Source organism: Cibotium barometz, chromosome 51 (assembly GCF_041138505.1).
Source record: "Cibotium barometz isolate CiBa-2024 chromosome 51, ASM4113850v1, whole genome shotgun sequence".
NCBI lineage: Eukaryota > Viridiplantae > Streptophyta > Polypodiopsida > Cyatheales > Cibotiaceae > Cibotium > Cibotium barometz.
In genome coordinates this window covers 25,478,197-25,502,890 of record NC_141096.1, presented here as the reverse complement: position 1 = coordinate 25,502,890, position 24,694 = coordinate 25,478,197, and the positions used below count along the sequence as shown (strand labels likewise).

General features: G+C 41.1%; 1 protein-coding gene across 2 annotated transcripts in view; it reads left to right on the top strand.

Annotated features, from left to right (window-relative positions):
• Window positions 1–13,873: 13,873 nt before the first annotated feature.
• LOC147609466 (uncharacterized) overlaps window positions 13,874–24,694 on the top strand; it is a 33,932-nt gene continuing 23,111 nt past the window's right edge. For both annotated transcript variants that reach the window (XM_086787857.1, XM_086787858.1), the window contains exons 1-2: window positions 13,874–14,340; window positions 15,384–17,677. In XM_086787857.1, coding sequence (XP_086643983.1) covers window positions 14,313–14,340; window positions 15,384–17,404 — 2,049 coding nt within the window. In that variant the 5' untranslated portion in view covers window positions 13,874–14,312 and the 3' untranslated portion in view covers window positions 17,405–17,677. The remainder of the gene's footprint in view (window positions 14,341–15,383; window positions 17,678–24,694) is intronic.

Here is a 24,694-nt window from a genome sequence, read left to right as displayed (position 1 = left end):
AAGCTCGTGCACTTTCATTAATTTACAATTGCATTTTGATTATTTAAAGAATTAAGTCTCCCAGCCTAAGAATACATTTTGAACCCAATAAAAAGTACATGGAAACTCATTGTAAAAAGAGGTAATGTAGCATTTCTTGTGCTTTTATGACATTTCAAACATTTACATCAAGACAAAAATATATTAATCTATAAAAAGTTTTTCACCTCTTGAAAAAAAATCATTACGAAACAGCATAATAAGATCATTTTCCCTAAATAAGTCTCCCAACGTAAGAATACATTGAACAAGGAAAAGTAAACACTTTTTGTAAAAGAGGTCATGTAGCATTCCTTGTTCTTTTTTGACATTTCAAAAATTTACATCAAAAATTTCTTATGCTATAAAAAGTCTTTCACCTCATGAAAAAAAAATCATTTTGAAAGTGAAATCTTAATCTTTTGAATTTAATGGTGACACACTCTAGTTCATGCACTGACACTATATGTAGGACAATGTGAAATTACCCTCTTTTCTAATCTACTTACATAATGGTGTGTTTGTGCATGCATACATACACATGGCCTCCTTTCTACACCCACACTGTGTATGTGTGCATGGCCTCATTTCTACAAACGCATGGGTTGTGTGTGTGGCTATGTGCATTCATGTGTCATTATGAGTGTACATGTCTCAATGATAAATTTTACTTATTATTCTCGAGTGTAGATAGTAGCGAGAGATAGTACATAGTAGTGAGGCATGGCATAGAATACTTATTATTAGTGAGTGTAGATAGTGATGAAGCATGTCATAGACTACTTGAGCATCAACAACCCACACCTATCATTGACCCCACCACTTAGTACATCTATGCATAAATCCTACATCCTATATCCAACTAGTCCCCCCCTCCCCCATGTCTTGCACACTTCTCAACCGACCTCAACCACCCCTTTTACCATCTCTAATGCTGCCAAGTGTTTTTTACTGCCTCTAATGCTACCAAGGCCATACACAATCTTTGGATACCAAGGCTAAGAATCATGGGGAATACTAGTTAATCATATTTCTCATGGATAGGCTCATGTATGAGATACTTTAGGTCCCTTTCTAGCTATCATGTTCAACAAGGCCCTCTACCAAGTTCCCCCCCCCCCCTTTCTCCATTATCTAGCAACATCGTCATACCAAATCCAAGAGCTGACAGGGTCCTTGGATCCTAATAACTATACTAAACAAATGGTTACATATTAGCCACATTATATGGATCTGTGCTAGTGTCATAGATTAGCTCACTTGTAGAGAGAGACATAGTTAAAAAGCTAGAGGACAGATAGACTTTTGATAAACCTATTCCTTGCTAAACCACATCTTCACACCAAGAGATATTATTGAGGAGGTCCTATCATGGAGGTGATGTGTTTATTGTTGCTTTGTGGATTTTTGCAAAGCATTTGATAGTGTTCCTTCTCAAACTAGGAGTTAGGTCTGCCTTTATAGTCGATATGGGGGGGTCATGTCTCTATGTGAGTTAGTTACATAGCATCGAGAGGCCTATTAACAAAGACCATTAGCAAGATTTTGGTGAAGTAGATATCACATGCTTCCCACTAGCAAACACACCACTTCTTATCCTCCTCATATGTAGATGACATAATGCTTATTTTAGAGTTGGCTAAGGGAAAATAGAGATATTTAAGAGTCCTACGTACCTTTTGTGTGAGTAGTAAAACTTGATAGTGAACCTTAGCAAGACTAAGGTTATGATTTTTAACACTTCATACCTAGTTCTCTCCATGTCACAAGACTAAGACCTAAGCAAACACAATAAAAAAGATTAAATTGTTCAAGTGTGATAGACAATGAACTCAAATGATTCATACATTCCCATCACATAGATGGCTCTTCCAATAGCCAAAACATTACATGCATCTTTCCATAATTCAAGGTTAATTGTTTCGGTGTGACCCAAGCATCATTGCATTTCACCCTTCTACCCCAATTACATGCATCTTTCCATAATTTAGGGTTAATTGTTTCTATGTGACCCAAGCAATATTGCATTTCAAACTTCTACCACAATTACAAATAAATTAAAGATTATTTTTATTTGTAACACGCCTCCTCAATGGGGTTAAATAAATTTTTTGAGTATGCTATGTGCTTTATAATTCTTGAGCTTGTTGCACTACATCAAGCGATGGTTGGTTTGGCAATAAGAGCTATATTCAATATATTGGGTTGTGACTACTTGCACTACATCTATTTGATTTTTTTGGATTTCAAAACATTTTAGGTTGAGATATGGTTGGTTTGGCATCATCAAGAGCTATATTCAATTATTTTGGGTTTCAATATCATAACTACTGCATATGAGCTATGATTTGCAACTTGTTGGAGGTAGCGTATTAGAGGTGTCGAGACTTGTTAGAGGTAGTTTATTGGAGGTGTCAAGACTTTGATTTGGCTACATTAATCTGAGAGTTTGTGGAGTGTTGGTGATGATATTATAGACTAGGATCCAATTGATATGATTGTTGTCATTAGGGGGGGAAAAGAAGAGGTTGCCTAGAATATGTGGTCTATAGGCGAGAATGGTGGGATTTCATTTTTTATGCATTGTCTCTCTTAGATATGTAGTATGAGTGGCAACATGTTGAGCTATGGTGGAGTCAAGGAGAGGTGCCAATTTTTATGGTTATGTTCTATCTCTCATTGCCACACACACCATATACTATCATTGCTATAATTTAATGTGCTTATCTTTCTCTTTGTTTTGTATGACACTCCCAATGTTGAGATTGTTCACAAATTTCTAAAACAACATTGAGAGTTGATATAGTGCGTAATTATTCTCTTACTCTCTCTTCTAGCTACCAAGCTTAATACCATTTTGTTTCGGTTGTTGTTATGTGCTTTTGACTTGACTACTTGCAATGTTGATAGTTGAGATAATCCTCTCTCTCTCTCTCTCTCTCTCTCTCTCTCTCTCTCTCTCTCTCTCTCTCTCTCTCTCTCTCTCTCTCTCTCTCTCTCTCTCTCTCAAATCAACTCTGAGCGAACACAATAAGAGGTCCTTACACCATGGATATATACACATCTAAGTAGAAAGACAACACAAATAAAAAAGTGCATAATCTAGTGTATGCACAACCTCACTCTAATACCATGTCATAAAACTAGGACCTAGGTATAGCTATGGTGGGCCAAACTAAAGTAAAAATTCCATTGTACAAAACACAAAGAGGATATAAAGATTGAGCTCATACAAAATGATTGAAAGAGTGTGATAGACAATTCATTCAAAAGACTAATGTGTTCCCATCAAATAGATGGCTCTTTTAACAACCAAACTATTACATGCATCTTTTCACAAGTTGGTCTCAAGTACTTTCCATGTGAGTTTCCAGTGTGACCCAAGCATTCATTTCACCCTTCTTTTGTAATTACATTACAAATAACTCAAAGGTTGTTTCTCTCTCAACTTAACCCATACAATTTAGCAATACATAAAATTTCTAATGGTCGTACCATCATGTCACATATGAAAGAGATAGTGATGAGCACTATTTACTTGGGAGTTACCTTTAATGGATCACCTTTCATCATGTTTTTGCAAGCCTAGGCCAAGTAGACAAGAAGATATGTTGCATTAAGAGACAATGTTTCTAGGCATACATAGTGACTTGAGTGGTGATGTATATGGCTCCTTTTTGGGGTCAAATCTTGGAGAAAAGAATTGAAGTAAGATTGAGAGGTTTTATATTGTGATGTTTGCTCATATGACTTAAAGTAAACCCTTTGTATCATCACCCCCTGTTATTCCCATAGAGTTTGGAGTAGCACCCTTAATAGTAAATGCTCATATGACTTAAAGTAAACCCTTTGTATCATCACCCCCTATTGTACCCACAGAGTTTGGAGTAGCACCCTTAATAGTAGATGCTCTTTTCTAGATAGCATCATTCATACACCACATTAAACTTGCCATAGACAGTGGCTTCTCTCAATGGATATTTCATATGGATTACATGCCATCCTTTTAGTATAGATTTGATGAAGAGGTGCCAAAGTCTCATTCATTTTGCACTTATGAATTCTCTCATTCATTATGACTTCCTTTTCACACATGGTTTGCACCTTTAACTAAAGGTGCAGTTCTATCAATATTTTTTTGCAGCTATGCAAGAAAGGGCATTGGGGATTAACTCATTTAAATGGATTTGGACATGGGTAAAGATTACCATTGAAGCTTGCTTGATCAAGATAACTGATTAGTGAAAATGGTTTGTCATAATTAGGTAATTATAAACAAGCCTATAGTTGACTTATATACTCTTAGCCATGTTCAAACTAACTTATGTCTTGGCCTCTACATGACCATGCCCATGGTCCCCTTGTTGACATATTAGCCTTCTTATTTTAGCGAATATGTACATGGCCTAATTACATGACCAAGTATTTGAACCCACTTCACTACACAACATCCCCACTCAAGAATGGTTTTGTCCTCAAAACCAAGAAAATTCCCAATACCACTATCATGAGTGAAAAGGTTCAAATTTGTAATTTTGGTTCAAGAGAGCATTCTTGAGCATAAAAGTTTCCAAATCCACATGTAATGCCCTTAAATTGACCTCCAAACCATAGCACACGATAGTACTAGGTTTTAAGAAGTGCATATACCAATTGCATGGAAAATCAGCTCTCCCAAAGCCTCATAATAATGAATAACAAAATTTTCAACAAACAAGGGTATTTACTATTATTCCACTCTTGTAGCCCCATAAAATGTAGCCAAAAGAGCTTCAAAGCCTTCCAACATGGAAGAGGGTTGTTAAGTTGATTCATCTTGAGGTAATCCTTTCCATTTGATAAGATATTCTTGCAAAGTTTGATTGCAAAGCACCTTCTCTCTCATATCCAACACATATTCAACCATTCCATCCTCATTCATGGGAGGTAACTCATCCAAGACTTGTATTTCTAGCCCAACATAAGCTTTCAAGTGAGATACGTGAAAGACAATATGAATCCTTGTGGTAGCAATTGATATGCCGCCCCTCCAACTCTTCTCGAAACCTTATAAGGGCCATAATAATGGTGAGCAAGCTTAGTGTAGGTGTTTCCCTTGAGAGAAGCATACCTTGTCGTGGGTATCCTCAAGAACCCATAATCACCCTCTTTGAACTCCAATGGTCTTCTATGTGCATATTCATAATGTTTCATCTTTTCTTGAGACTTCTTGATATTATCTTTGCATATTTGCAAAGGGACTTGCATTCTTTCCACTTTATCCTTGGCACGAGGGTTCACATTCTCTTGCTTAAAAGCCACAATAGGTACATGCAGCTTATAGCCATACATTGTAGCAGGATAAATAGACACCGAGCAAGTAACATTTACGAGCTAGTGAAAATAGTCTAGGCTTTGAATAGATCTATAAAAATATAAAATCGTATTGTTACTATTCATAAGTAGTTCTTGAGAGCTATTAAACAAAACACCAAAGAAACAACACACACAATAAAAATTTTACTTCTGTCCCCAAGGCCACAAACAAGATTTGTTTCTCTTCATAATCTTGTCTGTGTAAGTTGTTCCATAAGAGCTTGAAAGGACCACACATAAGAAACCTTGTACACCACAAAAAAATTGCTTTTGTCCAACACCACAAAACAAGATTCATTTCTCTTCACAATCATGTCTGCATTAGTAGTTCTAAAGCCCCCATTCATCACCATGCCATATTGTCACATGGAGCAGTGTGAGACTTGCTAGCATGAGAGTGCTTAGAACAGCTCGACCTTTGATAGAGCTGCTTGGCGCATGAATCAATAAGTATGTGCGTCCAAATTGAGCACTTGCAAGAACACAAAGTAAATGTGTTTACATGGCACATAAGTATGATGTTTACTCTCTCACTTTTTAAAGTCCTCAGAAGTGCAGTGAGGTAGCTTTGAAATTGTGACTAAATGGTTCACACCTTTAGCTTGTGATCCTTTGGTGCTGACATAAAATACATGTGGTTCGTTGCACAAGATGATCGCTTCACGCACCACTTCAGCATTGAGAGTTTTTGCCTTTTCTATTTTGCATGGAAGTCTTTTGTAAACTTCTATCTCCATCGAACAACCCTTCCATCTCTATATTTAGGGTACACACTGCTAGCTGTCCCTTAGAGTGGTGGGGTGACTTCTCTGGCTCTTATAAGAGGGCGAGGCTTTTGACTTAAAAAAAACCCATTTGTGCGAAGATCTACAATCTCACCGCCACCACTGGTCAAACATGTTCCCAAGGCCACACACTAGGTGCTTGGGGCCTAGAGGCCCAAGCACCTAAGAACTATCAACATCCCATGAGTAGGTATTAACAGTGTTACAAAAACATATAAAACCCTTTGCAGTACCACCAGGGTAACAACGACGACCCCATAAACCAAGCATAGGGATGCCCTTTTGTGTAGATTTGCCAGTAGAATTGATTAATTTCCCACAATGCATCTTGCGTATGGGACTCTCATAAGTATTAGAGGGGAAATCATTTTGGTATCTACCTCTATTCGACCATGTGTGTGTATACTTCTCCCATATATTTCTGCAAATAACATGGCCTCTTTGAGAGTAGTTGGGATTTGTGCTTTCACATCAGCCCCAATGGTCAATCTTAGCTGTTTGATGTACTTAACAATCTTGAAGTTCACTAAGCCCATCAAAAAGTAGCATGAGTTTAAAAAATATGTGTGTATAGTCCTTGACAATACTTTGCCTTTGTTCCAAGTCATCCCAATCACACACTAGCTTTCCCTTGATGTACTTAACAATCTTGAAGTTCTCACCACTAAGCCCATCAACATGTAGCATGAGTTTCAAAAATATGTTTGTGTAGTCCTTGACACTACTTTGCCTTTGTTCCAAGTCATCCCAATCACACACTAGCTTGTCCTTATGCAATTGAGAGATAAAAGCCTCTCATATTTCATCTTTGAAGGCATTCCAAGTTGAAATGTCATATCCTTGAGATTGTAGGTTCCTTCACCACCAAGCATGGGCATATCCCTCCAAATGCAAAGTTAGCAAAGTAAACCTTTGCTTTCTCACTTCTTGGATTCATTTCAAAGTAGAAGTCCAATTTATTCACCCACTCTTCAAATTCCTCATTTGAGGTGGTTTATCCCTTGAACTTTTCCAAAACAACTTTGTCCTTTACTCCTTTTGAACTTATCTCTTGTATCATGTGCATTGTCCTTGTGCAATCTATCTCATTATGAATACCATCCCCAAGTAACCTTAAGAAATGTCCTTTGTGACTCAAATGGCCATCATAGTGAGAAGAATCAAAGGAAATGTATTTGCCATTAGCATAGCCTAGAGATGACGGAGAGATGAAGGATGTATTTAGTGATGAAAATTTCCCATGGATGACAACAAATGTGGTTGATTTTCCTTATTCAATTGGCCATACTCAACCTCATCCATGTCTCCAAGCTTTTTGTTGGCCTAGCATAATCTCCCATGTTTTGTTTGGGTTGGTACATCCCAAATATGAACCTTGAAAAGGAGTAGCACTTTGGCAACCTAGCACCTTGATTTGGTTGTGGCATACCTCCATTCTTGAATCACTTCAGAAGCCCTCAAGAAATTGACTTGAAATTGGGATTGCTATTGATTAAATCCTCCATCATAGAATCCAACATAGAACTCATTAGCATGACCATTAGCATAGAACTCATTAGCATGACCATTTACATATCATTGATCACACCAGAGAGCCACCACTTGGTTAAATTCTCCATCATAGATCTCAGCATTAGCATGACCATTTGCATATCATTGATCACATCAGGGAGCCACCACTTGGTCACATCAACAAACCACCACTTGCATTTTGCAACCCTTTAGCATTCCCATCATTTGAATGCCTTTGCGTTTCCCACATTACTATGCACATGGCCCTCATTTGCAAACTTAGCATTCATGCTATCATTCTCTTCATCAATTTCGACATGTTTCCCAAGCCCAATATCATCTATGTACTCCCCATTGTCATTGTCCACCATCTCTTAAAGAATCTCTTTGGGTTCTTTTACGAGATCTTCCTTTTGGCATATTTGCAAGCTTAAAATGCACAATCGACTAACCAAATGACCTCCAATTTTTGCACCCAATAGCCTTTTGTGAAGCTTAAGAGAGATAGGCTTCAAGAAAATGCAAAGAACAATGTCTCTTTGTTGTCTTTCTACATCGAAAAGCGTGTTTTGACAATCGAGCACATACAATGCTCCAACTTGCAAGAAGCTTAAGAGATAGGCTTTAAGAAAATGCAAAGAACAATGTCAAAACAAGCTCCGTTTTTACTCTCTATTTTTTTTTGCATTGAAAAGCGTGTTTTGACCATTGACAGAGCACATACATCGAAAAGCGTGTTTTGACCATTGACCGAGCACATACAATGCTCCAACTTGCATGAAACCTGGTGGCTACGTTATTTAGATGAAGGGGAACATGATGGTAAAGTCATTTGGTATGCAATTCATAATCTATCCAAAAGGCACCCATGGTGGGAAAAAATTGGTCGTATCTCTTTGATTGGGTCACTCCAATGGAATGTGCTATAACTTGTTTGGAAGCTATTGAGATAAGGAACAAGCCTATGTGTTTAATTTCACTTCAGTCTGTGTAGTTTTATATGGGCTAAACATTTACAATTTAATTGAATAGTAAAATTATATATATATATATATATATATATATATATATATATATATATATATATATACAATTTAACTGAATAGTAAAATTATATATATATATTTTTTGCCATAGATAGTTTCCCTCAAAGTTAATGCCAAAGTCAATCCCAAAGTGAAGTGGTTATTCCGCATATAATAGGCATTCACAAGTGTCCACTAGGCATTCCAAAATGCTCAAGCATAAGCATAAAATCAATGTATTCATCATACTATCATTGCCACTTGATTGCAATAAATTGTTTGCATATTGTCAATGCCAATTGATTACATAAGAAAGTTGATGAAGCACTTTCACTTGCCGATCTCCTGGCCAAGTCTTCCTAGCCCTTTACCAAGTTTAAAATCAGAGGTAAAGGTTGGGTCTAATTCTTCACTTGCTGCCAAGTATCTAATCCTCCATCGGTTTGCTTTTCCAAGGCACTCACACGGATAGATAGATTCACTCCTTGGCCTCTTCTCCTTATTTCCAAGGTACCCTCACCACATATCTAGCTTCAACACTTGTACAAAAAATAGATAAATGCTAGAATGATGTGAGATTTAGACCACTTACAATCTCCCGCACTTATAATTGCATACTAATACATTCTATTCCAATACAAGAGTTAATGTTGATGATAAAGGTAGCTTGGTTCAATGGTCCTCCACATGGCTCTCCATCACATGTATGTAGTGCTTTAGCCTTGAAGAGTCTTCCACACCTCTTTGTTGGTCATCCCAATGGTTATGACCTTAATAATAAAACTTTCAAATGTCCAAGATGAAGAATTTATGGACATCCACATTTCATCATGTAAATGATGTAAAGAAGCATGTATGCATGGATCAAGTACCAAAATGTAGGTCAAAACTATGATCCCATGTGTAGTATGCATATGTATGGATTTCGTGTCACTTGAATGGTGGATTGATGGATTTGCACATGAAATGCTTCAAGATATCAAGAAATGCCAATTTTGGTGGAAAGACACATTGTATGGCTCAATTTGTGCATAACGAAGCTTCTTGATCATTTCTTGGCATGAATAGTGACTACTAATGATGCAATTAATACAAAATTAACATGATTCTCTGAGAAAACATCGTTTAGTCATGCATTCACGAAGAAAAGCTTCTATTCATGATCAATAATGCTTTTATGGCTCTAAATAGCATGAAATAGAATAGAAAAACAAGAGAAAAGCTATCTTTCGTGTGATTAGATACTTCTTGATGCAAACTTGGAAAAGATTACTGAAGATTAGCATGAGATTAACGGAATTTCAAGAAAATCGTAATCCCATAGGTAATAGAATCAAGTAGGTGAATAATGGAAAGTGTTAGGGAAAATGGAAACTTGTGTAGCTGCTGTGATATGGTGAAAATTTACAAGAGGAAGCTCTCCTATAGCCTCATGAAATTGGGGTAGCTCCACAGCTTTACCAAAATTGGCGAAAATTAGCTCAACACCATAGCAGCCTCACATTCATTGGTGAAACTTCATTACAACCTCCATAGCTCCAAGAAAAGTCAAGACTCCTTGTACAAGCCCTTGATGGCTCCCATAAGCTCCCTAAACCCTAGAAATTCACATAGAAGCAAGCGATCTATTTTCCACATTTTTTCCTCCATAGTTTAAACTACATTTCACATACACTTGGCCAAAACATGTTCACACCAATTTTCACATGTCCAAGATGCCCAAAGTGATGAAAATTGGCCAGTTTTTTGCTCATTTTTTGCTCAAATCTTGGCCATTTTATGCCTCGGTTTGTTTCCAAGATCCCCATGGACACGAATGCTACCTAAATTAGGGTTTTTATAGGCCTAGGCATCTTAGCTTGAAGTATTTTCATGCTTGAATCAATATTTTCAAGAAAATCAAAGAACCTTTGCATGAGCATGAAAATGATACTAAAATTGCTAGGATCAAAGATAAGAGCTCTGATACCACTGCAAGAAAGGAGATTGGGGATTAACTCGCTTACATGGAGTTAGACATAGGTGAAGATCACCGTTAAAGCTTGCTTGAGCAAGATAATTGATTAGTGAAAATGTTTTGGCATAATTGGGTAATTACAAACAAGCCTATAATTGACTTACTTACTCTTGGCCTCCACACTTGACCATGTCCATGGCCCCCTAGTTGGCTTATTAGCCTTCTTATTTTAGCCAATATATACATGGCCTAATTACACACCCAACCCAAGTATTTGAACCTGCTTCATTACAAACTCACAAAGGATGGTTTTATTTGAAGATCTGGATACAAAAGATGGTTTTGTTTAAAGACCTAGATACATACATAGACACATGTTCCATGCTCTATGTGGATAATAATTGGGTGGATTTGAGTCTCATCTCATGAACTTGTATTGGAGACAAGGAGAGTAAGGAAAGTTCCATAGGAGGATGGTTTTGTTTAAAGACCTAGATACATACATAGACACATGTTCCATGCTCTATGTGGATAATAATTGGGTGGATTTGAGTCTCATCTCATGAACTTGTATTGGAGACAAGGAGAGTAAGGAAAGTTCCATAGGAGGACATGATATGCACTTTTTGCACCATGGAGGTTGAGATACAGGAGCATTACATTTGTAGGTGCCTATTGTGTTATAAGATTTAGGGGCGCATTACATTTGTAGGTGCCTACTGTGTTATAAGATTTTGGGGCGCATTACATTTTGTAGGTGCCTATTGTGTTATAAGATTTAGGGGAGATTTTACCATCTCTTAGGGAAGGGTCTTGGCCTACTATCCAAGGTTATTGACTTATCAAACTAGTGGTGTTTAGGGATTTATATCATGAAGCTACACAAATAGAGGGATCTCCTTCTCATAAAAAAGTAGAGATACTTAGGACACCTTATAGCCTCATACCACAAGATATTTCTTGATGTTTGAAGACCTTGCAACCTACTTGATTTTGAGGAACCCCCCCTCACCCAAAAAAAGGGGAGACTAGACAACATGCACAAGTAGCACTAGAGGGTACCATGAGTAGAGCACAACACCAATTACAATGGTACCAGCCCCTAGGCAACATCCCTCCTATGCGTGTTTTCCTCTCATCTCCCTAGTTTAATTCACTTATGCTATCAAAGTTCTAGTCTAAAAGATGCTCATCCACTTGAAGGAAGTATATGGAAGCCTCCCACACTCACATAAATCTCAACCTTTTGACAACCTACACCATGAAACAAGAAATTCCAATGATGCACCATACATAGATGAGAACTTGAATCACCCATAAGAGGGAAAGAAGTGTAGAGAGCTCACAACGTTTGAAATGGCATGCAAAGATCCATTGAGTGTAGAGAATTTAACTTATATACACTTTAAATGATAGTTTTTGACCTTTCAATTAGTGTCTTTTTACAATGTCCACCCATCTTGGGTGCTTAGGTGCCCATCCCATTGCTTAGATGACACTCGTGTGCATAATCCTTTTGTCCAAGCTTTATATCTTTGTATCTTGCACAATATCAATCTTGTAGTGACTCCTTGCATCCAACGCACTGATGGCATCTGTTCCCCTTGTTGAGCTCTTACTACCACCATTGACCAATTTAGCTCCACACGTCGAGTCCCTTGTATATGTGGGTTGTAACAATAGGTGTTGATGATAAGTTTCAAATTGGATTATGAGTGCATGGTTAAACTACTTGTCAACGTTGCTTTTGTGCTTTTGTTGGTTCAATAATTGAATTATTTGCATTCTCTAATGTTGCAATTATTTGTGTTGTACACCCCAACGTGTAAGATCTTTTTCTTCTATCTCTAGAATCTATGATTGAATAATGTTTAATTTTAGAATTCATAGCTTTTTCTTTTCTAAGTGCCACCCTTCATCCATGTTCAAGATGTCATTAGGCTTCACCCTTGTGTAGCAAGTGGAGTTGTGGAATCCATTGGTAGAGAAATCTTCCAATGTGTCTTCTTGTGTATCTTCGAGTAGGGATTGCACATGGAGAGATAGCCTTGAGGGTGATTGACATCTTCTCTGTACACAACTTGATGTGTACACCATATCAAGTTGTTCTCTGTACACAACTTGATGTGAACACCATATCAAGTTGCACATGGAGAGATAGCCTTGAGGGTGATTGACATGTTCTCTGTACACAACTTGATGTGTACACCATGTCATCATGTTTAGATGATTTCACAAATGGTTGCCATGTCATCATGTTTAAGAGACTTCACAAATATTTAAGCGACTTTATATTTTGGTTGCCATGTTATCATGTTTTAGTGACTTCACAAATGTTTAAGTGACTTCACATTTTGGTTGCCATGTTATCATGTTTTAGTGACTTCACAATTTGGTTACCACATCATCACTCACCTATATGTGAACATCATTTCACAAATTCACATCCATTTCACATTTACACACACACACACACACACCCCAATCACTCAAGTTGCAAGCTAAGAAGCAAGTGTGCCCATGGAACTTAATACTTGGATACCCTTGGGACCGTGACCTCTTGCATAAGAAGACTCTAAGGATGGACTGCCTCGCTAGTTAGAATAGGTAGGTGGAGAAGAATAGATGATATCATGGTATTGTCACCACCACTAGCTTTTGTAGGTGATAAATAAAAGAGGGAGGAATGGGCAGATACAGTGGGTCATCTCTTAGGCCTTGTCTAACCCACCACAACAGTGTAGCCACCCATGTGGCAAGTGATTGCAAACCCAACACTGGGCCATAGACTTCTGTGTGCATATGAAGGGATACATCATGCCAATATTATGTAGCCTTAACATGTGTGGGTCGTGAAAGCCCAATGACAATGACTACCACATGGCACGGATGCATAGATGGTTGCCTCTCAGACTGTTACATGCACTCACTCTTGGTTGTTGTTCGACTTGATCTCTATGCGCTATGCGCTAATAAGGGATGTTGCTTGGAGGATCCTATAGCCATGAGGAACACATGTTGTGGTTGGTGATTTTTTTCCTCACTTGTTGGTAGATTTTGCAACATTTTCAAATCCTTTGCAAACTTGAGGATTTGCCTTTTTGCCTTGGAGGGCCTAAATCAGGACATTTTATACCATCATGGCAAAAGGTTGGGGGGTACCCGGGTAAGGTAAAAAGTGTGCTTTGAAGTTTGGATTCGAGAGTTACGTTTTAGCCATGGGTGGCAGAGACGAAAAGAAGGAAACATAACATCCGACAAACAAACAAATACAAAAAAAGGGTGGAATCTTTTCCCTCCATTGTGGACATTGCACATAACACAGAGATAGACACACACACAACCCCATTACACACAAGGACCGCCATAGCCAGAGCTTCCTCTCCTCTTCCACACGCACACCCTATGTACATTACACACAGGGATAGCCACGACCAAAGCTTTTATTCTCCGCACCCTTCATATAGATAACCCACTGGGACCACCTTAGCCAGACTTTTTCCTTTCTAAAGATCATTCTCCATTCTTTTTTGGTCCTGCATTACTGAACTCTAAACAGTTAAAAACCCATTTTTCTCTGCGCAGAAATCCACATGGGTTTTGCTCTTGGAGCGCTTTTGAAGACTCCTCTGACAAGAAACGCTCAAATGATGCTTTGAAATGGCAGAGCTCTTGGACATCAGATCTGGTAAAGTGTTACACACTCTGTTTGTATGAGCTCTAATCCCTGATTGCTTTTTGTACATGATCGAAAACCCAATTCTATAATCTAGCAAGGGCTTTGCAAGATAAGGCTTTCTACTTCTCTCTCTCTTTTTTTTTTTTTTTTCCCCAAAGAGGGAACTCATTGTAAAGCCATGGTCCAGAAGTCCTCTTACACATATGCCCTGCTCTTGTTGTCAGAGGATCTGACAACACAGGGAAGGGGTGGCTGCTCATGGATGGGCAATAAATCCTGTCCATAGTCCACCTGCCCGTAGCCTGGGTTTCACAGGCGGTTATGTGAAGGGCCTAAACCCCAACTTTGTACTTTTGAATTATCTTTTAACAGTCTATCAGAAAGCCTTCTTGCATCAACCAAATGCAATGCTTCCTGGCATTTTTGATCAAGTTCTTACATGAGATCTTCCTTATTACACTATATGTATTCCCCTTCAATGGGCTTAGGGCAAAGCATTCCCATCCTAGAGTCTATTAAGAATTGAAGAGCTTATCGTTTTGAGCTAGATGGCTCTTGTACCAACTTTCAGTGCAAATATCTATCAAATCATAGATACATACATACACATGACTGAACATACTAGGTCACACACGCGTGCGCGCGCACACGCACGCACGCACGCACGCATGCATTGGTGCACACGTGTACACACACATGCACACGCTTGTATGTGTGCGTGTGCACACAAACATACAAAAACGACGACGGCGGTGACACACATGCAACCACATATGTACAAAACCGTTCCACAAACAGTCAAACCCATCCCAGGACACATTCTCTGAAGCACTTGTAGACAATGCACAGGAAATAGCCAAAAACATTCAATACCATGATATGAAACAACTTCTATTCTACCACATATGAAACAAGACCAGAAAAAGAAATATTGGGCTTGTAGTGTTTCATAAACTTATGTTTTATTAGTAGTTGACTCTCTATGCACCACAATGTTCCACGAAACAAAAGCTGATTGTTTTCAAATCATAACATCTATTTGAATGGCACAGATTTCTTGGTATCAGACTGCAGTTCAGGTGACCTTGAAGAGTTCTTGAAAAGGCTTGTAGACAGCGAGGCTCTGAGTGTTAAGCTGGAGGGTTGGCTAGAGGGAAGGCTTTCAATTAAAGAAAATGGGCATGCTCTCATTGGCGAACTTTTCAAGCTGGACGAGCTTCATCAACTTGAATTTGCATTAGAGGGTTTGGCATTTCAGCAAGTGCTCAGAATGCCTTCCAGCATCCAATCTGATTGGTCTTCAGTATCAGAGTTTTGTCTTGCTGTTGAGGACTTCTTACATTCGGCTGCCCAAGGCTTGTGGGAGACCTTTTGGTGTGACGATGATGATGGCTTGTTTCCATTTTTTGTGGCTGGTCCACATGAGTTGAACAATGCACACACAAAGAAAGGGCAACACTGTGCTGCTCTTGTGGCAAAGCATGATGACAGCGAAGCTCATGCCTCATGGGAGCACATAGCAGAGTTTGTGGTGCTAGGAGATGACCTTGGAAGCAGGCTTTATGGGCTCTTTCCTACTCCTGCCCTAGTAAGCCAAGCAGTGTTCTTTGGATTGCATCTCCTGCTCTCAAGAAAGGTGGCCCAGTTGAAGTCCGCTACCACCGTCCAGAAGAATGCTGACACTGCCTACATTCTACTTATAAACTCTCAAGGTGGAGGTGTAGTTAGAGTGAAGGGTGATGTCAATGAACTGGAAACAAACACCACTCAAGTCTATGAGAGCGCAGCAGGATGGGTACAGGAACATGCACATCTTGCGGTTTCAACAGTCGACCAAGTGTGGAATAGATTTGGGAGTGTGAATTGGGGAGATGTAGGGGCTCTTCAGCTTCTTTTGGCCACATTTTGTTGCATGGAACAGTGTAGAGGGTCCCCAAAGAAGTCCATTGCTGAAATGGCCGCCCATCACAATGTCCGTTTACAACAAAGAAGGATGGAGCGGCAACTTTTAGAAGTCAATGAAAATGGTAGCAATTCTGCTGACATCCAGCATTACAGTGGAAATCATGGAGAAATTGAGATTGAAGAGGTTGAGCCAGACAGTTTGAAGGTGCCTGAATGTATGAAGATTGAATCAGGAACTGTTCTATGGTTGGAGGATCCTCATAGGCAGAGAGGCTTTGAGATTCATGAAGATCTTAGTGATGGTAGGCATTTTGTTTACACTGCCACTGCTTTGGATGATGAATCACGCAAGCTTTTGAATGTCTATGTTGGGGCTCACCCCTCTCAGCTGGAGCCTTCTTGGGAGGAAATGAGCACATGGTATCAGGTGCAGCGCCAGGCACGGGTTCTGAATGCAATGAAGCAGAGGGGATTATCAAGCAAGTATTTACCCGAGTTTGTGAATTCAGGGAGGCTCCTACATCCAGGAACATGTGTGAAACAAAGTCCACAAGCGCACTGTGACCACCCATGGTGTGGAACCCCTATTCTCATCACTTCTCCGGTAGGAGAGTCTTTACACAAGATTTTTAAAAGGGAGGGGGTACTTTCACCCAAAGAACTGCTTGAATGCTGTCATGACTGCCTCTCAGCTTTGCAAAGTGCTCGTCTGGCTGGAATACAGCATGCGAACATAACCCCTGACCATGTTCTACGTGTGATGGGAGTTGAGCACGAGAGCTACCATGTCTTGGTTGAGTGGGGTCATGCAATCCTGGAAGACAAGGATAGTCCTGGCATTAGCTTGAGTTTTTCTTCCACTGATGCCCTTCAAGAAGGAAAGATTTGTCCAGCCTCAGATGCTGAGAGTTTAATTTACGTGCTATTTTTCTTGTGTGGGGGGATTACACCTCAGTTTGATAGTATTGAGTCTGCCTTGCAGTGGAGGGTGCGGGCTTGGGCTCGAAGAGCCATCCAGCAGGTGTTAGGGGAAGCATCTATAGTTTTGAAAGCATTTGCAGATTATGTGGACAACCTATGTGGAACTCCATATGCTGTTGACTATGACATATGGCTAGGTAGATTAAACAGGGTTCTTGGCAGGGAGGACTCAGGGCGGACTCAGTAGACAATAATAGTTGTCTGGCCAACATCAAGGGGGATCTTTAAGCTAGACTAAGTCCTCATGGAACACTGCTATCAGCTGCAGAGAATGACTTTATAAAGCAGCTAGTGAAAATGCATCTTCTGGTAAAAGGGTGGGCCAGGCTAGACAAGTTTGCAGTTCTTAGAGCCTCTTTTTTTGGTCGGAATCTGGACGGAATGGGGCAATTTGCTTTTCGTGAAGTCTACGAAGAGTACAAAGGGCAGTGCCATCAATGTTCTTCGAGTGCTGTTACAGGTAAATAGATGAATCAATACTGCTTTTTGTTCAGTACACAAATTCCTTTGAAAGACACACTTTCAGATATTTTTTTGGGGTCTGGTTTGAGGGAGAGAGAGAGAGAGAGGGAGGTGTATTAATGTCCTCAAATGATCCAATGGTTCTATGAGACTAAAGGTAGTACAATGAATCCATGAGAATAGTCAATAGCCTTTTGTTAAGCCTGGTCAAAATAGGCAGATTGGATGATGCTCTTTGTCTCTTAGCTTGCATGAAAGATGAGGGGTGCAGCCCTGATGATGTGATGCACAATATATTGCTGAAGTCCTTTGAGAGAGCAGGCAAGTCAGATGAAGCTCTGACACTTCTTAAAGCATGTGATTATTATGGTATGCCATGAGTCATGGAAAAGGAATAGACTAGCTACCTAGAAAATAATAATAATGTGAGTACAAAATGAGTTCATGAGGGTACTATATAACCTCAGACCAATGAGAGAGACAATATAGGGGAGACATCCTCGTCCTTAATCCAGAATAGATGAATCTATGACCTCAAAGAGGTTGCCTATATTCATTGCCTGTGGGGGAATATCCCTTTGTCTCTTTAGAGTCTCCCAGAGCTGAAGTTGCCTCACTGAGGTCCGCTCTGGGCCAGAGGGCTGTGGGTGTCTAATGAGCTGCAAATGATGAGCTCTTTCCAAGGTGTCTCTTGGGAGTTGTGATGGCACGAGTACTGGTTGTATTGTCGTTTGGTCATCCTGGCAGAATCTACTCTACACTTATTCTACTTTGGAAGTACATCAAAATGACCACAAATTTACATAAAATGGTAATTTTGAGTCATATTAACAAAAAACGCCAATCAAAGAGTGAAGGCGTTGACGGTTGATTGTATTAATAGTTAAGTAGATACAAAATGAGAGAGAGAAAGAAAGAAAGAAAGAAAGCTGTATTAACGTCTACTAGAGAGAGAGAGAGAGAGAGAGAGAGAGAGAGAGAGAGCCTAGAGGCCTAGAGGCTTGGAAGTTGGAAGACTCAAGAGGCTTGAGGGAGAGGTGAGAGAGAGTCTAGATAGTCGAGAGTAGGGCCTTGTGTGAGAGGCTTGGAAGTTGGAAGTTACTAAATTAGAAGAAGCTTGAGGGAGAGAGACTAGAGAGAGAGAGTTGCTTGAACTTTGAAAACTTGAAGGGGTGTGTGTGTGCTTGTAGCCTTGTAGCCTTGTTCTTATATAGATATTAGATAGGCAAGAGAGAGGCAAGGGCAAGTGAGAGAGAGAGGCAAGGGCCAAGCCTCAAGGGCCAAGGGCCAAGGCCCCAAGGCTCAAGCCTAAAGGCCAAACCTCAAGGCAAGAGAGAGGCAAGGGCCAAGGGCCAAGGGCCAAGGGCCAAGGCCCAAGCCTCAAAGGTTCAAGGCCTCCCCAAACGGCCAAGCCAAACGGCTAGAAACAGCCAAGGCAAACGGCTAGAAACGGGTAAAAGAAACCAGTCTGACTGCACAGAATGCCTCCTTGCCGTTCCCCCACAGTGCCGTCCCCCACAGCCGTCCCCGTTCATACTGCCGTCCCCTTCACCGTCCCTTGTGAGGGACGCCTCCAAGGGGATGTCCGACCGTCCCCTGCCGTCCCCGTTCTTGAACCGTCCCGACTCGGCGTCCCTCCGTTCCAACAGTCCGTCCCTTCCGTCCCCTTTGACTATGCTAGAGACGTCTAGATTGTTGATTGGAGGCTGATTGGTGCTGATTTTTTTGCGTTTTCATGCAAACTCGGTGGCCGTCCGCAGTGTTTCAAACTTGTGTTTTCATCCCAGAGGGGCAGATCTGCATTTCTGTGTTTTTTTTTCTCCTCTTTACTCTCTTTCTATCCCGCGCACCCTCCCTACAAGTGCAGAGAGCAGCTCTTGGGCTCTTTTGGTGGCTGTGTTTTTCAAAGGAGTTACATCATGGCACTCATCCTTTCACCCATTGGTTCTACTTCCATGCAGGATCACATCAACAATGTAAAGCTTTTATAGCTTTATTAACATGATTAAGACTTAATTAACAAACATAAGACAAATGCTGATAGAAAGATTGAGATGTTTGCATTGAGACAGGGGCCTTTCTTAAATAGAGGCCGAAAAGGTACAAGTGAAGAGACACATTTTTGGGAAGGGGTGTGGCTCTTGAGTCAACGGTTATGTCCTTTGGACTTAGGGGTGTGCCTTTTAATGAATAGACATGTCCTTTGATAGTGACCCATGTGTAAAGGTGTGGCCCTTTCACAGGTGTCCTTTCAGTTAATAAGGGATTAATGAGTAATTAAGGAGAGATTAAGAGAGTTAGTCACAATCGTGACATTTCCTCCCACTTAAAATAAGACTCAGGAGTAGTTGTTGAGACTCTGGAAGAAGGGAAATGATTGAATTGCTTCTGCATCCAAAGCTCTAGCTGCTCGATCCCATGTCATGGCATTATTGTTTACCATAACAATCTTGCATATACCAAACTGAATAATAACTCCATCTGCAACTTGTCTCATCTTTACCAAAAGCATGAGAATCATATCTGTAACTTGAGTAGAACTTTTGTTAACATCATTGGTAACTTCGAGCTTTGTCCAAGAAAAGACTGAATCTTCATTTGCCTTTAGAGAAACCATAAGCAAACTGTCTTGAATCTCCAATATCAAGGATTGTGTCACTAAACTTTGCATTTGGTTAGTAACCATCATTTGGAAATCCGAAAGGGATTCCATCGGCTTGTCTGTAACACGGATGTCTTCAAGGGTTGTCGTAGATGAAGAAGAAATATCTTCCATATGCTTTTCTTTGCTTAGAAAGTTGTTCTCGGAACAAGTTATGTCCAAAGATTCATTTGCAGCGATTGAAGTCATGCTGCAAGAGTCTGCGTCTGATTTATCCTTTGCACCACTGAAGGTAAGGATTGGAGTCTTCATTTTTGAAGAAGAATCATCATTCACCATGGCATCAGGTATGTGGTCAGAGGCAAAGACTTCGTTTTGCACGGGCGGTGACGAGGCTAGTGCTTCTGTCGGGGTCACGGCAAGAAAAGGAGTTGTGGTCATTGTATTTGTCACACATGTACAAGAATCTTTTGAATCTTCAGCTTTCGCAGCAGGTATTAAGGCTTCCAATGTAGAGGGAGGTTGAGGTTGTTTGCGCCTCTTAGACCTCTCAAGGATCCTCTTGCACAACGTGAGAATGAGTAAGTCTTCAACACTGCCACCAAGAGCTTGCAAGGACTTGAATGTAGGGCATTGCTCGCGAGGGAAAACTTGTCCAACGTCGCGGCACTCACGACTGAGTACTCGACTAGGGTCAGACACACGTGCCACTAAGTAAGCCCATCTTGATATGGCTGATTTCTTTCCAAGATGTGATCCTTTGGAAGCTTCATGTTGCTGCTTCTGTTGCTGATGATTCCAATGAGAAATTGGTTGCTTAGAACTGTAACATTTCCAAGAATATCCATGCTGAGGCTTGCGTTGCTCACACGAAGATACTGTGTCTGGTTGTCTCTGAAGAACCATGCTTAGGGTGAGAATTCTTGTTGAGAAACATGTTGAAGCTCATCGATACGAGCTTTTGGTTGTTGATGGAACATGGCTTCAAACCGCTGGAATGCAGCTTGTTGCTGTGCATTTTGTTGCTCCAAGGATTTGTTTATAGCCATCAATATGGAGGCCATCTCTTGATCATAACATTGTTCACCGCATCTACCCCGCACTCAGATAATCCTGGGACAAATGTGATGCTTGTGGTGCAAGAACTGGAACTGGAACTGGTGTGGGAACTGGTTCGGGTGTCGGAGCAGGTTTTGGGACGGGTACTACCTCTGGAACAGCTTCGGGCTCTGGGTCGGGGAATCGGGAATAATGATCACCTCTGGCTCAGACAGGGGTGAATCCGGGATGACAATAATCTCCTGTGAAGGGAGAGGATTCGCCAGCAGTTCATCTTTGGGAACCTCGTCTACATACGAGAGATACGGAACGGGCACATCGAAAACTTCGTCTGCAATTGCGCGCGCAAGATGGTGCTTGCAGATGGGCCAGCGCTAGAGGAGAGAGAGCGAACGTGGGAAGTGGTTGGCAGAATTCACAGAACGTGGGAAGTGGTTGGCAGAATTCACAGATGAAACCACACGCTTCCGTTGGCCTTTTTTTTTCCTTAGCGCTGGTCGTCTCTTTTTTTTTCTTGAATGCGCTGGTCCGCTGGCCGTTGGGTTCTCCTTTTTTTTTTCTTGTGTGCGTTGGTCGCTGGCGGGTTGCCCTTCGCTGGTCGGGTGGCCGTTCGGTGTTGGCTGCCGGCTGCTTCACGTGGCTGGTGGAAGCCCCGTGTATCAAAAGGCTTAAGTATAAGCCTTTAGTTATAAGCCTTTGTTTTTTTTTGGGGTGAAATGTCACGTTTAAAAAAAAAACCTGAACCGGTGCTTGTGAACAAGAAAGGTCGCACCCCTTGGCTTAGATAACGATTCAACCCGAAAGGATGTGCTCAAGACCATCCGTAGAGGACAGGCAGTCTAAGCACTTCGATGGAACCCTGGTGTGAGTCTCTACTTCCCATCGTTTTTAAAAAAAAATGAAATTGGGAAAAAATGCTTAATCAAGCAAAATTGGCAAAATTGGGTAAAATTAAATGGGGCATTCTCTCTTGCTCTTCCATTCAACACTTGCTACACCCAATTTTAGGGTTTGGGCGGGCTGATTATAGGGTTAGGGTTTGGACTGATTTTAGGGTTAGGATTAGGGTTTGGGCATCTCACAGGGCGGGAAAAAGTTTGCTCTGATACCACTGTAAAGCTTTTATAGCTTTATTAACATGATTAAGACTTAATTAACAAACATAAGACAAATGCTGATAGAAAGATTGAGATGTTTGCATTGAGACAGGGGCCTTTCTTAAATAGAGGCCGAAAAGGTACAAGTGAAGAGACACATACCTGGGAAGGGGTGTGGCTCTTGAGTCAACGGTTATGTCCTTTGGACTTAGGGGTGTGCCTTTTAATGAATAGACATGTCCTTTGATAGTGACCCATGTGTAAAGGTGTGGCCCTTCACAGGTGTCCTTTCAGTTAATAAGAGATTAATGAGTAATTAAGGAGAGATTAAGAGAGTTAGTCACAATCGTGACAAACAAACTGGAGTCATTGCTATTTGAGATTTTGGGTGTGGAAAGGAGATTTCCACCGAGGATATGGCCATCCGGCTACTTGCTCAGTTGTCCCCGAAATACGAGAGCTTCTATTCTTCTCTTTTTACATCAAGACGGATGGAATCCATCTCTTGGGATGAGTTGGTGCCTATGGTCCTTGATCACGAGAGCAGATTCGAGGATTCTTCTTCAAAGAAAGGTAACCAAGCTTTCATTGGACAGAGAGGGGGGTAGTCTAACAAAGGCAAAGGTGGGGCACCTCCTTCTAAGGACTCTAAGGACTCCAAGGATGCAAAGCTGAAGGGGTCTTCAACTTCTAACTCTTTTGGCACCCAGAAGGTTTGTGATTATTGCTCCGAACAGGGGCACTTATGGCGACAATGCCGGAGTTGCATGCGGAATTTGGAAGGGAAGTCAAAGGACAAAGGGGCGAGCTCATCTGCCAAAGTTGTGGAAGAGTCAACTTTCGTCACCTTGATTGATCTCGAGTCCGAGACTCCCCTTCCAGTGGTTGAGGAGGCTCTTTCTTCTTGTTTCCACTCTCCTGAGTGGATTTTGGATAGCGGTGCCACACAACACATGACTTATCGCAAGGATTGGCTTGATGAACTGCAACAACATTGCGGCGGTAGAGTTGCCATTGGAGATAACCCTACCGCACCTCGAGAGTGCTATATGTGTCAGATTTAGGATTTCATCTCCTTTCTACACAAGAGATTTGCAAATTGGACACTAAGGTGGAATTTATGGAGGACTCAGTGATCATTCGAGACCCTCTCACTGACAAGATCCTTTGGCAAGGCATCGAGGACCATGGCCTCTACAAACTCATGGCTCTTTACTCCACAAGTACTCGTATAGGTGATCTTTGGCATGCTAGATTTGGACATCTTCGTTTGGAGGCCTTGCGGAAGGCTTTTCGGGAGCAGTTGGTGGATGGGTTGCAAGATGTTGGCACATGTGAGGGCCCTTGTCACTCTTGTCTCAAAGTGAAACAACATCGGGAGGCCTTTCCAAAGAAGGCTACACGGTGAGCTACAACACCTCTGGGGTTAGTCCATGCGGATTTGTGCGGCTCGATGAGCACTCCGTCTCTTGGTTCTGCCAATTATGTTTTTCATTTGGTTGATGATTTTAGCGGGTATACTTGGGTCTATTTTCTCAAATCCAAAGATGAAACTTTCGACAGATTCCAAACATGGAGAACCTTGGTGGAGAAACAATTGGGACACTCTGTCTTGACATTAGGAGCCGACAAAGGAGGCAAGTTTATTTCTCGCGAGTTTAACCAGTATTGTGAGCTACATGGCATTCAACGGGAGTTTGCCAACACAGGTACTCCTTCAAAGAACGGCGTGGTGGAGTGGAAGAACCGAACAGTGAGTGAGATGGCTCGAACAATGTTGGAACATCGGAGTCTTCTTCAAAAGCTTTGGCTGCTGCTTCTACTGGGCTCTACACCACATAGCTTCATCATCTTCGCCTGACAGGACAGCACCTCAGCGTTTTCTTATCTGGCCATATCATGGGACAGCAGCCCACTCTCTGCTACAGGCCACACCGTGGGACAGCAGCCCTCTCTGCTACATTCAGCGTTTACATTCAGTACATCAGCATATCATCAGCGCTTACATCAGCGTTTACATCAGCACTTACATCAGCATTTACATCAGAGTTTACATCAGCATATAATCAGCGTTTTACCACAGCTCATGGGACAACAGCCCCCTCTGCTACATAGAGCACTTCAGCGTTTTTCCTCAGCTCTCACCATCGGGACAGCAGCCCACTCTCTGCTACATCACACCATCGGGACGGCAGCCCACTCTGCTTATCTTCACCATCGACACCACTTCAGCTACGCAGCACCCTTGTCACCAGAG